Below are 13,632 nucleotides of genomic sequence, written 5' to 3' on the forward strand. Positions count from 1 at the left end.
AAGTTAGTTGTAAAATATGCAATCCAACCTGCTGTTGTAGATATATTAATGAAAGGTGAGATATTCCCATTTTTATTATAAAGAGAGAAATTCAGTGTCGTAGGTGGGAGAGAAAGGATTCATATTAAAGGGACATTATACTCATATACTAAATTACTTGAAACTGATGCAGTATAACTGTAATAAACTGACAGGAAAATATTACCTGAGCATCTCTATGTAAAAAAAGAAGATATTTTACCTCACAATTTTCTCAGCTCAGCAGAGTAAGTTCTGTGCCCAGCTGCAGGCAAAAAAAATGAAGAAATGAACAGCAGCCAATCAGCATCAGCAGTGCTGAGGTCATGAACTCTTTTTCTGTGATCTCATGTGATTTGACTTAACTCTCATGAGATTTCATAGTAAACTTCCTTAGGCTGAATAGGGAAATAAGATGAGTGTGCACGTAAGCTCGCTCCTTCTGCTGTCCCGGGACAGACATACTGATTTTTTGCTTAGAAGTCTTTTACAATAGGATGTGGCTACTGAGGAACTTTTTAGGTAAAATATCTTTCTTTTTTACATAGAGATGTTCAGGTGATATTTTTTAGTCAGCTTTTTACAGCTATGCTGCATCACGTTCTAGTGTTTCAACATTTGGGTATCACTGCCCTTTAATCATTAATTTATTGGTAATTATAACTTTCAATATTTAAACATAGAACTGAAAGGTGTGAGATAACCTGATTTTTAATATTACAGGATCCCCCACTAATATTTATATCCAAGGTCTGGAGTCACTGCCTCAACTATCAAACGAGAACAGAGCACTCAGGGAAGAGAACCTCAGCTTGCAAGTGCGAATAAGTCAGATCACCAGAGGTAAGTGACTTTTTGGTGCAATGACGACTTTGGGAAATGACTTTTTTTGTTAACTGTATAAGATACAGGGCTAGATTTGCCAGTGCCCATAGGCAAGTAGAAAATAATTAACTTTTTACTAGACATGGGCATAATTTTGTATATTCGCAGACAGCTTCCTTCGGCTATTTCCGGTGGCAGATTTATTATTATTATTTATCTGTGCAAATCTATATCTTGTGCGTTGTACTTTCACATGAATACAAATGAATGCCGAATACAAAATTATGCTCATGTCTTCTTTTTACTCTTTACTTTACTTTTAGAACTTGGGTTACGCTTGCTCATTGCTGGCTAAATGTAGCCATCAATAAGCAAATGCTGTCCAGAGTACTGAACCTAAAATTGGCCTTCTCCTAAGCTTTCAAATTTTGATTGAGTATCCTTTTAAATATGTAGATTTATACACTTCCATTCTAGCCAGCGTATCCTGCAAAGCGGCCATGTATCTTTAATATATTGCATAAGAGGTTGCACAAAATATTCTGACCCACAATCTTCTGCCAATGGATTTATTCCACCTAAATGTTTCCCTTTTACACTCTGGATCTTCCTTAAAGACTATTTTACTGAGCTGGAGAAGCTGCAAGAGCTGCTAAACTCTTCACGATCCCAGCTCAAGGAGGTACAGTTAGATCTTGACGAGAAAAAGAAGGAATACCAAGAACTACAAGGGAAACTGGAGGGGAAGCAACACGAGGTTCTTCAGCTTCAAAAGGAACGCCAATCAAACCAGGAGAAATGCAACAGGTAAGGACTGAAAGCTTTAAAGGGACATGAAACCCAAACTTTTTCTTTCATGATTCAGATAGAGAATACAATTTTAAACAACTTTCTAATTTACTTCTATTATTTAATTTGCTTCCATCTCTTGTTTTCCTGGCAATCTCAGAAAACCTGGGTTCTAGCTGTTGATTGGTGGCTGTGTCTATATACCAGTTGTCATTGGCTCACGCATGTGTTCAGTTAGAAACCATTAGTGCATTGCTTCTCCTTCAACATATGATACCAAGAGAATGAAACAGATTAGATAATATAAGTAAATTAGAAAGTTGTTTAAAATTGTATTCCCTATCTGAATCATGAATGAAATGTTTTGGGTCCCTTTAAGGAGGGATAATCTGTCTGCATAGCTTGAAGTAGATCTGTTAAACTGTGAAGAAATCTGGATACACTTAAACAAAACGCTTTGGTAGTTTTAGCTACAGTAGTAGTAGTTGATAGTCAATAAAGCACACAATATTTTCACTTTAAACTGGTTTTATTAAAGTAACAATCAGGCGTAAAATTAAAGGGACATGAAACCCTTTTTTTTCTTTCATGATTTAGAAAAAAACATGCCATTTTAAACAACTTTCCAATTTATTTCTATTATCTAATTTGCATCATTCTCTTGATACCCTTTGCTGAAAAGAAGACCAAAATAGGCTCAGTAGCTGCTTATTGGTGACTGCACATAGATGCCTTGTTTGATTGGCTTACCAATGCGCATTGCTATTTCTTCAAAAAAGGATACCTAAAGAATTAAGCAAATTAGATAATAGAAGTAAATTGGAATGTTGTTTAAAATTGTATTCTCTATCTGAATCATGAAAGAAATATTTGGGGTTTCATGTCCTTTTAATACTCCTATTTTAGCACCAATATAGGTGAACTGATAAGGGGAGTCATTTATTTCAGTTTGGGGGTCAAAAGATTATATGGCTATGAGGTGATCACTGGAGCAATTGCAATCTCATGATAGAGCCATAAGCATATGGGACATGGTGAAGCAGGTCAAAGTGCACCAATTTAGACCAAATTAGCTCTACTTAAAGGGCCAGCAAACCCACATTTTTTCTTTTATAATTCATACAATTTTAAACAACTTTCCAATTTACTTCTATTATCAAATTTTTTTATTTTCTTGTTATCTTTGTTAAAAACCAAGGATCTGAGCTCAGGAGTATGCACATGTCTGCAGCGCGTTTTGCAACAATGTTATACATTAGCAAGAGATCTAGATGGCAGGACTACTTCCTGTCATGTGATTCAGACATGTGCACTCTACATACCTAGGTATCTCTACAACAAAGAATAACATGAGATCAAAGCAAATTTGATAATAAAAATACATTGGAAACTTTTTTTAAATTGTATTCTCCAACTGAATCATGAAAGAAAAATGTTGGGTTTCGTGTCCCTTTAACAATCTCTTCTATACCTTTAAGAGCCTTCCATTGTCTAAACAGAATCTGTCATATTAATCACATCTTTCTATTTTCAAGATGGCAACACCAGGCTACTTTACTCGAACAACAGTTAAATGAAAATATGCAACTTGTTCAAAACTTACAATCTGAGCTACAGGTTTATGAGCGGCTCTTTGGTTCTTCCAAAATGATGCTATCAGGTAAGAACAAATAATATTCATAAAATATTGATAATATCCATATGCTAAATCACTTGAAAGTGATGCAGCATAACTGTAAAAAGCTGATAAAAAAATATCACCTGAAAATCTCTATATAAAAAAAGGAGGATATTTTACCTCAAAATGTCTTCAATTCAGTTGCTGTAAAGCTGCAAGTTGAAAAAACAACAACAGCCAATCAGCATCAGCAGTGCTGAGGTAATGTTTTGCCTTTGCTGTGATCTCATGAAATTTATCTGAAATCTCATGAGATTTCGTAGAACTTACTTAAACGGAATAGGGAATTAACATGACTGTGCCTGCACATGCCAGATGCACACTCCCTAGCTTGTCCTGGGACTAGCATCCTGACTGGCTCATTGGGAATAATTTAAATGTGAGAACATTTTTGGGTGAACTGTCCCTTTAAAGTCTCTTTACAGTGGGGTGTGAATACTTAGGAAATTTGAGTTAAAATATCTTTCTTTTTTACATAGAGATGTTCAGGTGATATTTTCTAGTCAGCTTTTTACAGCTATGCTACATCACTTTCAAGTGCTTCAACATTTGGATAATTTAAATTAGCCATAAACTGAACATTATTTGTCTTTTTTTTTCGAGAGTCTAGATCCTCTATATTACAAATTCCTACTACCTATCTTTCATTGCTCTGTTTAGGTTTCTGTTACACCCTTCACCAATTTTCTACCAATTGGCTTGCAGAGCCGCACATTAAAAAAACCTAATTCCATTACCCAGATTTCTGTTTTAATTACTCATAAATAATTGGTCTAATCTTCTTCTAAGTCCCAATAATAGACAAACACAATCTGCTTATATTGACACTGTATTGCAGTTTTTCCCACTGTTATGTGTTCCCAGTGACTTATTGTACCAGCAGAAGAATATTATGGGCTAGAATACAAGGGGGACTCAATTAGCAACACGGGGTGCATTAGGTTGCACTCTGACCCATGGTAAAAATGATTAATGTGAGAGACTTAAAGGGACACTGAACCCAAATTTTTTCTTTCGTGATTCAGATAGAGCATGCAATTTTAAGCAACTTTCTAATTTACTCCTATTATCAATTTTTCTTCGTTCTCTTGCTATATTTATTTGAAAAAGAAGGCATCTAAGCTATGTTTTGGTTCAGAAGCTGGATAGCACTTGTTTATTGGTGGATGAATTTATCCGCCAATCAGCAAGAACAACCCAGGTTGTTCACCAAAAATGGGCCGGCATCTAAACTTGCATTCTTGCATTTCAAATAAATATACCAAGAGAATGAAGAAATGTTCATAATAAGGGGCCTATCTATCAAGCTCCGTACGGAGCTTGAGGGCCCGTGTTTCTGGCGAGCCTGCAGGCTTTATGAAGACCGCTGCTTCATAACCCTGTCCGCCTGCTCTGATGAGGCGGACAGGAATCGCCGGATTTCAACCCGATCGAGTACGATTGGGTTGATTGACACCCCCCTTGCTGGCGGCCGATTGGCCGCGAGTCTGCAGTGGGCAGCGTTGCACCAGCAGCAACCAGAGCTGCTGGTGCAATGCTGAATACAAGAGCGTATTGCTTTCCGCATTCAGCAATGTCTGTCGGACCTGATCCACACTGTCAGATCAGGTCCGACAGACATATGATAAATGGGCCTCTAGGAGTAAATTAGAAAGTTGCTTAAAACTGCATGCTCTATCTGAATCACAAAAGAAAACATTTGGGTTCAGTGTCCCTTTAACGTGTGTGTTTATTTGTGTGTATACAAAAGAAAGAAGTGTATTTATATATATATTGATAGATAAATAGATATACACACACAAATATAAAAGTAGTAGATTATTCTAGATAATTGCTAAGTCCCAATAATAGACAAGCACAATCTGCTTATATTGACACTGTATTGCAGTTTATTTTTTAATGTGCGGCTCTACCCTATAATTGTTTTGTTGTACTCCCCCTTTGTTTATAGCGCTGCGGAATCTGTTGGCGCTCTACAAATAACAGATAATAATAATAATAATAATTCTAGATAATTGGGTTTGTACTAAAGAAGAAAAAAAGCAATAACTTTAATATGACAATAACGCAGCTCTAATAATTATATTCCTTTATTTGTCCAGTTTCTAAATGATTATCTCTAAACAGTTACCCAGCAATGTGTATTGTGCTTTTTGTGCATGTGTAAGGTTAGAAATTACCATAAAGTACTGTATGTTTCAATGAAAAACTTTACAGCTCTCAGTGGTGAGACATATCACAACATCCCACCCAGCCGTGACTTGAACGACCTCCTCACAGAAGTCCGTAGTTTAAGGACCCAGATGGAGCACAGCATACAAGTTAACAACTCCATACGGAACCACTTAGAGAAGCAGCTGGAGGGAAATGTCAGAACGCCCGAAATGCAACCATCATCCCTCAACATTTTCACTTCCTGTGAGAAAGGCGCAAAGATGCAGTTTTTTAAAGGTAAAATTATAGTTATATATATAACTTTTGTTAAATCTGAATTTCCGAATTAGGCACACAAATAGAGGAGGGCTAACAATCTACAGCTTTACAATGATACCAATAAAACCATAGCAACCTAGTAACAGTAAAAACAGAAACAGCAGAAATACTACAGTCCAGCAAGTGAAGATATAAAAGATGTTGGAAGATGTCCCTTGTGGGCTGCTCCCTCCTCTGAAGAATCTCAGATCTTCATTCACCAGTTCCTAGAAAATCTATGAAAACAGAGGACACCTCATAGCATAGAAGGGCATCAATAGCCCTCACTAACTTAGAAACCATACTCACATAAAGTAAGACATCAGACCAATGATGTCTATGTGCTGAATGACAGCCCGTAGATGGAGTTGAGTATAATGGGATACGTTCATATTCATTTTTAAACAAGACAATACTAATGTTTTAACTTAGCAAGAGTTCAGAGATCAATATTTGGTGGAATAACCCTGATTTTCAATAACAGCTTTCATGCATCTTGGCATGCTCTCCATCAGTCTTTCACATTGCTGTTGGGTGACTTTATGCCACTCCTGGCGCAAAAATTCAAGCAACTCGGCTTTGAGGGTTTGTGACCATCCATCTTCCTCTTGATCACATTCCACATGGGGTTCGGGTCTTGAGATTGGGCAGGCCATGACAGGGTCTTGATCTGTGTTCCTCCATCCACACCTTGTTTGACCTGGCTGTGTGGCATGTAGCATTGTCCTGCTGCAAAAACTAATCCTTAGAGTTGGGGAACATTTTCAGAGCAGAAGAAAGTTTTCTACTAGGATAACTTTATACATAGCTTGATTCATGCGTCCTTCACAAAGATAAATATGCCCAATTCCAGCCTCGCTGAAACACCCCCAGATCATCACCGATCCTCCACCAAATTTCACAGTGGGTGCGAGACACTGTGGCTTGTAGGCATCTCCAGGACTCCGTCTAACCATTAGACGACCAGGTATTGGACTGTGTAATTATAATATTACTTAAATACATTATTCAGATCATGAAGAAGAATTTATAAACTCATAAATATATTATTTATTTGTCTGAGACAATTTATTGTATTTTTCTTACTGTTGCTTTAGTTGCAACAAAAACTGCTGGAGGTCATATCCCAAAACCAGCAGAAATGTAATGTACTTTGTATACTGGTGTACTGGAATTGTAAAACCTGCCCAAGACATGATAAGAACCTACAAACTGAAAGTGACTTTAAAATCTACTGCCATTAGCATTTAATACTCTGCATGGCTTGTTGCTGTAAACTGATGTGTGCTCCTGTAGTTTCCTGCACTGTAACCACTCTACAGGAAATTATACATTTCAACAATTTACAGAAATAACCACTCAGCATTAAAATGTTTTGCAAATATATAACTAAATTGGATACAAAAGACACAGTTTTAGATCAGGGATGGGAAGCCTTTGGCACAAATACCCTAGGTGGCAATATTAACAATTTTGTTTGCACTCAATCTTTGAGCTAACACTATACTGCTGTGTTTATTTGGCTTAGATTGTAGTGCTCAATCGTTTATTTAATTTATATCAATATATTATGGATTAAGAAAAGTTCATTTTAATATTTGTTTAATATTCCTTTTAAAAAAAATCTCAAGTGCCCATGGGACCTTTTTTAAAGTTAGATTATCACCAATTTAGGCACAAATTATCAAAAAGGTTCACCACCTTTTTAAACAGGGGCTTTTTAATTGCACCTAATTATATAGACATCCTGTTTAGAGGACGATTACATCATAATTCCCAAATGGTGTCCTGTTGATATTTCATTTTTTGCAATAAGAGGCTTCTCAGGAACATAGAATCAACATATTTTCTGTTGGGAAAATAATGTACCCCATTTCTGCTTACATTTTCTTCCATGAACCCTAGACCAGGAGACCAGTGGAAGGCTTTAAGATAGACTGTGTCAGAACACTGCTGAACCGAAACTGCAGCTGATCCAATCAGCAGCGCTAGTCGTACAGCTGGGTTAAACACACATAGCATTCAAGCGGCAGCGGCACTAGTAATAAAATGACATGCTCCGATTAGAGTATGTAATGTTAACATTATAATGGCCGTTTAAGCTTAAACATGGCAGCTCCCATTACTTTATAGAAACTAATCCTTTACACTTATATCTTCAATATTTAAGCAACTAATATAATTGTAAAAAGTAGATTTACATACTATTCTCAGCGAATCTTTGGTTTGATATGCATCATAATGTCTATATGTATTTACTGTTTAACCCCTTAAGGACCAGGCATTTCAGACTAAAACTTCCCCAAAAGACCAGAGCATTTTTGCCGTCACTACATTTAAACAGAAATAAAGCCTTTTTTGTATTATTTAACTATCAAAACCATATATATTTTTTTTAGTAGACAACCCAAAGTATTGATCTAGGCCCATTTTGGTATATTTCATGCCATAATTTCACCACTAAATGTGATCAAATAAAAAAAAAATTGTTAACTTTTTCACAAACTTTAGGTTTCTCACTGAAATGATTTACAAACAGCTTGTGCAATCATGGTACAAATGGTTGTAAAAGCTTCTCTGGGATATCCCCTTTGTTCAGAAATAGCAGACATATATGGCTTTGCCATTGCTTTTTGGTATTTAGAAGGCCGCTAATTGCAGCTGTGCACCACACTTTTATTATTCCCAGCAGTAAAGTTAATCATGTAGCTATAAAGGTTAATTTTAGCTTTAGTGTAGAGATTACTCTCCCACCTGACACTTCCCACCCCTTGGTCCCTACCTCTATAAAGGTTGCACAGCTGAACTAGTTTAGGAACCATGTATGTAAAGGAAAAGCGTAGATATACAACTAATTAATACAGGAACATTTACTTATAACTGAAAAAACAAATTTTCGGGGTGCATGAGTATCTCTGCTGTCAGAGATCTTTCCTTCAGACATGATGCGCAGTTACCAGAATACAATGGTTTACTTCTCCTGAAAAGTATCTTAACGTGACCTGTATATAAACACTATATAAAAATGAATCTGTAACCAAATTAAAGGAACATAAATCTCCAAAATTTTCTTTCATGATTCTGATAGATCATACAATTTTAAACAACTTTCCAATGTACTTCTGTTATCAAATTTTCTTAATTTTCTTATATCCTTTGTTGAAAATAAGGAAGGTAATTTCAGGGGGTAGATTTATGAAATGTTGCTGTGGCAAATATGTCCGGCCGACATCACTAAATACCGACAACATACACTGTCGGCATTTATCATTGCACAAGGCTTTCTCGTGAAATGCTTTTGCAATCCAGCCCCCTGCACATTCACGGCCAATCGGCCGCTAGCAGGGGGGGTGTCAATCATCTCTATTGTATCCAATCGGGATGATTGCTGTCCGCTTCCTCAGAGGTGGCAGATGAGTTAAGGAGCAGCGGTCTTAAGACGGCTGCTTCTTAACTTTTGTTTCTGGCGAGCCCGAAGGCTTGCGCAGAAACAGCTGCATCCGCAGCATAATAAATCTACCCCCAGGAGTGTGCGCTTATCTGCAGCACCATATAATAGCTGTTTTGAAACAATATTATACATTCGCAAGAGCACTAGATGACAGCACTATTTCCTGTCATGTACTACTCCAGACATGTGCACGCTACCTATCTAGATATCTCTCCAACAAAGAATAACATGAGAATGACATCAATTTGGGGTAAATGTATTAAAGTGCGGACGGACATGATACGATGTAGCTTATCATGTCCACCGCACATTAATAAATGCAGACAGCATACGTTGTCAGCATTTATCATTGCACCAGCAGTTCTTGTGAACTGCTGGTGCAATGCCGCCCTCTGCAGATTCGCTGCCAATCAGCCGCTAGCAGGGGGTGTCAATCAACCCGATCGAGTTGATTTCTGTCCGCCGCCTCAGAGCAGGCAGACAGGTTATGGAGCAGCGGTCTTTAGAACGCTGGTTCATAACTTCTGTTTCCGGCGATCCTGAAGGCTCTCCAGAAACACGGGGCATCAAGCTCTGTACGGAGCTTGATAAATTGACCCCTCAAAGTAAAATAAAAATTTTATAATTGTATTCTCTATCTGAATCATGAATGAAAAATATAGGGTTTCATGTCCCTTTAACAGAATTTTGTTGTTTTTCATTAAATAGAATATTGTTAAAATGACTGAATGGTTCCTTGGATTTGTAGATCCGATCCCGTCTCCTCCTGTGCGAGATGTTGGCATGCACTCCCCGTCCTGCTTCTTCCCCACAGCCTCCAACCTTAGCGCTTCCTTCACTGCTACAGTCCCAGGCTTCCTTCACAAGTCTCCAGGTAATGCATTGCAGATTTTATCATATAGCATTGTTATTTCATTGCTTGCAGTCATTATAAATGCATATTACTGTCACGTGCATTGTGACAGCACCTGAAACAGGAAAAGGTTTTAGATATCTCAGTTAAAAGTATAGTTTTACCCTTTACTGTGTTCCCAGTGATTCAATTTACCTGATGGATTGTATTAAGTTGTTTACACATTTACCTTTATTTTCTCTGTTGAAAAGGTTACTTTTGCCTGTTGAAACCACCACCAATACTTTTCAAGTTTCAGTTCAGTTTTGGCTCATAGTTTTGAAGAAAGGTACTAAAGTCTTCATATTTAATTATTCTGACTAAATTTTGGCCTTCTGTATATACAGACATAGATACAATAAGGAATACATTTTTGTATACAGAGAAAGGCAAGATAAGGAGCTCTGCACTGCTTAAAATGCAAGCCCAGCCCATTTGAATAGGTTGCGGTTTTAATGATCAAAAACAGCTATTTCGTATAAAAAAAAACAAAAAACCTAAGCAAGCAAGCTTCCATACTAGTATAACAAGTCATTGGAAACACATTAAAGGGACATCTTATTGACTCACCCAATGTGGTAAGTAGCTCCCAGTAGTGCATTGCTGCTTCTTTAACAAAGGATAACAAGAGAATGAAGCAAATTAAATAATAGAAGTAAACTGGAAAGTTTTTTAAAAATGCATTCTCTATCTGAATCATGAAAGAAAAAAATTGTGTTTCATGTCCCTTTAAGGGGAAACCAGTTTTACAGTACACTGGTCCTTTAATATCAAGCAAATCACTAGGAGAAAGGCAAACAAATTATACCAAATTATTATACAGTTACACTCTCCAACTCCTGCTCCCACTCACTTCATAACCCCCGTTTGTATGGAAAAGGCAGCGCTCCCCTTTTAAAATGGAGTCGATTCTTTTTAGCTTAAATTGAGTTCATTTAATGGCAAAAAAACTTATGTTAATTCCAGAATTTAAAGGGACATGAAATTTAAAAATTAACTATTTCAAGAGACTTTTCCATTAACCTCTGTTATCTATTTTACTTTAATCTTTTGGTATCCTTTGTTTAATAGCATACCTAGGTATGCTCAGGAGAAGCAATGCACTACTGGGAGCCAGCTGGTGATTGGTGGCTGCACATATACCTCTTGTCTTATCAGATTTGCTCAGGGGTTGTAAGCAAGCAGCAGTGCAATACTAAAATGCTCTTAAAAGTGAACCAATCTGCACTTTTATGTAAATTTAAATGTGAGTATTGATCCTTCCTTTTAAGTTTCCAACTTGTCATTAAAAGCATGAAAACTTTGAAATAAATTGTCCCACCCTGGAGAGTCAAATAATACAGTATATTCTTAGATCGGTGTAGCTGTATAAATTCTAAACTAGGCATGGATTCAACAGGCTTAAAGGGACAGTTTACACCTGTACAAACGTTAACCGATACATTAGATCTATCCTTGAAAGTTTTAGTTCACCCCTGCAACCTTTTTTAGTCTTTATCGATAAATAAATTATTTATAAAAGAAGTTTATATTCTTACAGGTATAAATGGCCGCCAAACTCCTCCCATTCCATTTTCCTCCTACATTATACAGCACTTCTCTTTCAAATGTGCACTTGTGCACGTATCCAACAATGACGTATGTAATCTCCCAATACGCATGCGCAACTTCTGTCTCGCCGAAACCGGAAGTACGTAGCGTGTGAATGAGTCCATGATCATAGGTTTTATATGATTGGGGTAAAATTAATAATTAGGCTGTGAGATTATATCGCATTGATATATACAATGCAATAGCACCTGATAACTTAGCTTACCCAATAGATTGACAGTCCTTTAAATAATACACTACGCTGAGAAATAGTGTAGATTATTCGGTTCCGTTTTTTTGGTTCCCACTTTGATTGCGCATGTGCGAATTAGAAAAGCGCGACACCGTAGAGCTCAAGTGATCCACTTTTGATTGGACTAACTAAAATCAGGGAATTGATGACATCATTGTTAGGAGGAGCTGAGTGGCCATTTTTAACCGTCAAAATAAAACTTTTAAATAAAGATATCTTTAATATTGTTGATCACTCATAAGAAAAGAAGGGGTGCTATGTGACTTATAACAATGGATCTAAGGTATGAATGTATGTTTGCACAGGTGTAGTCTGTCCCTTTAATCCATATGTTTTAGCAAAAAAAATATTACATCTAGTGGGTTATGCGTTATTTTGTTTTTTTGTGTGAAAATGGCATGGGTGTGTTTGTGTAAATGAGACATGGATTCAACAGGATCCAGGAAAAAAAAAAAGAAAATGTTACAATCTATAAACACAATAATACACTATAAAAAAAATGGTATAGATAGGGGCCCCAATCAAGTCCCAAGTAAGGGTCCCAATCTAAAAGCCCAAGAGTTCAACCCAAAATGGCACAAAAAGGATCTTTAATCCAACAGAAAAGGTAGGCAGCTCTTCTCAAGTACTGAGCCATCAACATCAGATAATGACAAATCAAAGAAGGTGCCTCATATATCTAATAACATATCTCTAATGAGATGTAACAAAGTATAAAGAGATAAACTCACATGTGGTGAAACATTTAAACATTGTAATCAAGGAGACTGGATCCTCAGAGTCGCCCAGTAGACTCGCCTCCCGCTGCAGGAACGAGTGTGTCATCCATAGGGATCATTCAGTTATAATGGATCTACACAGCTCTAAACGACGGCACCAAGCTCCTCACAAAGTAGAATGATACAGTAGCAGAGTGTAAAAAAATATTAATATAACAATGTTGCAAGCAACACATTTCTCAGCAAAGTTGCTGTTTCATCAGACATATGCAACGCTTCACAGCGCTTCAATATATATATACATCAGCAACCAATAGCAATTCATTAAAGTAGAACCTCCCTTTTTTTTCTATTTTGCCTTTAACCCACTTCCAGGGGCCGAATTATCATTGTGCGAGTGGACATGATCCGATATTACAGATCATGTCTGCTGCACATCGATAAATGCTGACAGCATACGCTTTCTGCATTTATCATTGCACCAGCAGTTCTTGTGAACTGCTGGTGCAATACCGCCCCCTGCAGATTCGCGGCCAATTGGCCGCTAGCAGGGGTGTCAATCAACCCAATTGTATTTAAACATAGTGTGAAGTAATACCCATCAACTCTTTTGTTTTATACATCATGTGACCCATTTCTCACAATTTGTTTCACAGATGATTGTCAACTCATCACATGGGTATTACTATGTGGTGCCTTCTTTTATATGTTGTGGTACAATCTATATGTTTTTGTGTAAAATTACTTTGGATCAATCATAACTTAGATGTGCCTGCGTGAACAATACTTTTATCTAAATCTAGTACCTGAGCTACATTTGATAGAATCCTTATTTGTGTATATCCAGCTTTTGCCCACACCAAAAGTACACAGCTACATTGTCAAGTTTTGGAAGGTTATACACATTGTTCCCAATTAATTTTAAGATGATTGTCTTCCAGTTAT

General features: G+C 37.0%; 1 protein-coding gene across 5 annotated transcripts in view; it reads left to right on the forward strand.

The window, feature by feature from the left end:
* Positions 1–13,632, forward strand: part of LOC128640657 (myomegalin) — a 285,549-nt gene that overhangs the window by 248,259 nt on the left and 23,658 nt on the right. For all 5 annotated transcript variants that reach the window (XM_053693086.1, XM_053693087.1, XM_053693088.1 and 2 more), the window contains exons 36-40: positions 742–861; positions 1,461–1,650; positions 3,168–3,292; positions 5,528–5,761; positions 9,982–10,107. In XM_053693086.1, coding sequence (XP_053549061.1) covers positions 742–861; positions 1,461–1,650; positions 3,168–3,292; positions 5,528–5,761; positions 9,982–10,107 — 795 coding nt within the window. The remainder of the gene's footprint in view (positions 1–741; positions 862–1,460; positions 1,651–3,167; positions 3,293–5,527; positions 5,762–9,981; positions 10,108–13,632) is intronic.

Source organism: Bombina bombina, chromosome 10 (assembly GCF_027579735.1).
Source record: "Bombina bombina isolate aBomBom1 chromosome 10, aBomBom1.pri, whole genome shotgun sequence".
Lineage (NCBI taxonomy): Eukaryota > Metazoa > Chordata > Amphibia > Anura > Bombinatoridae > Bombina > Bombina bombina.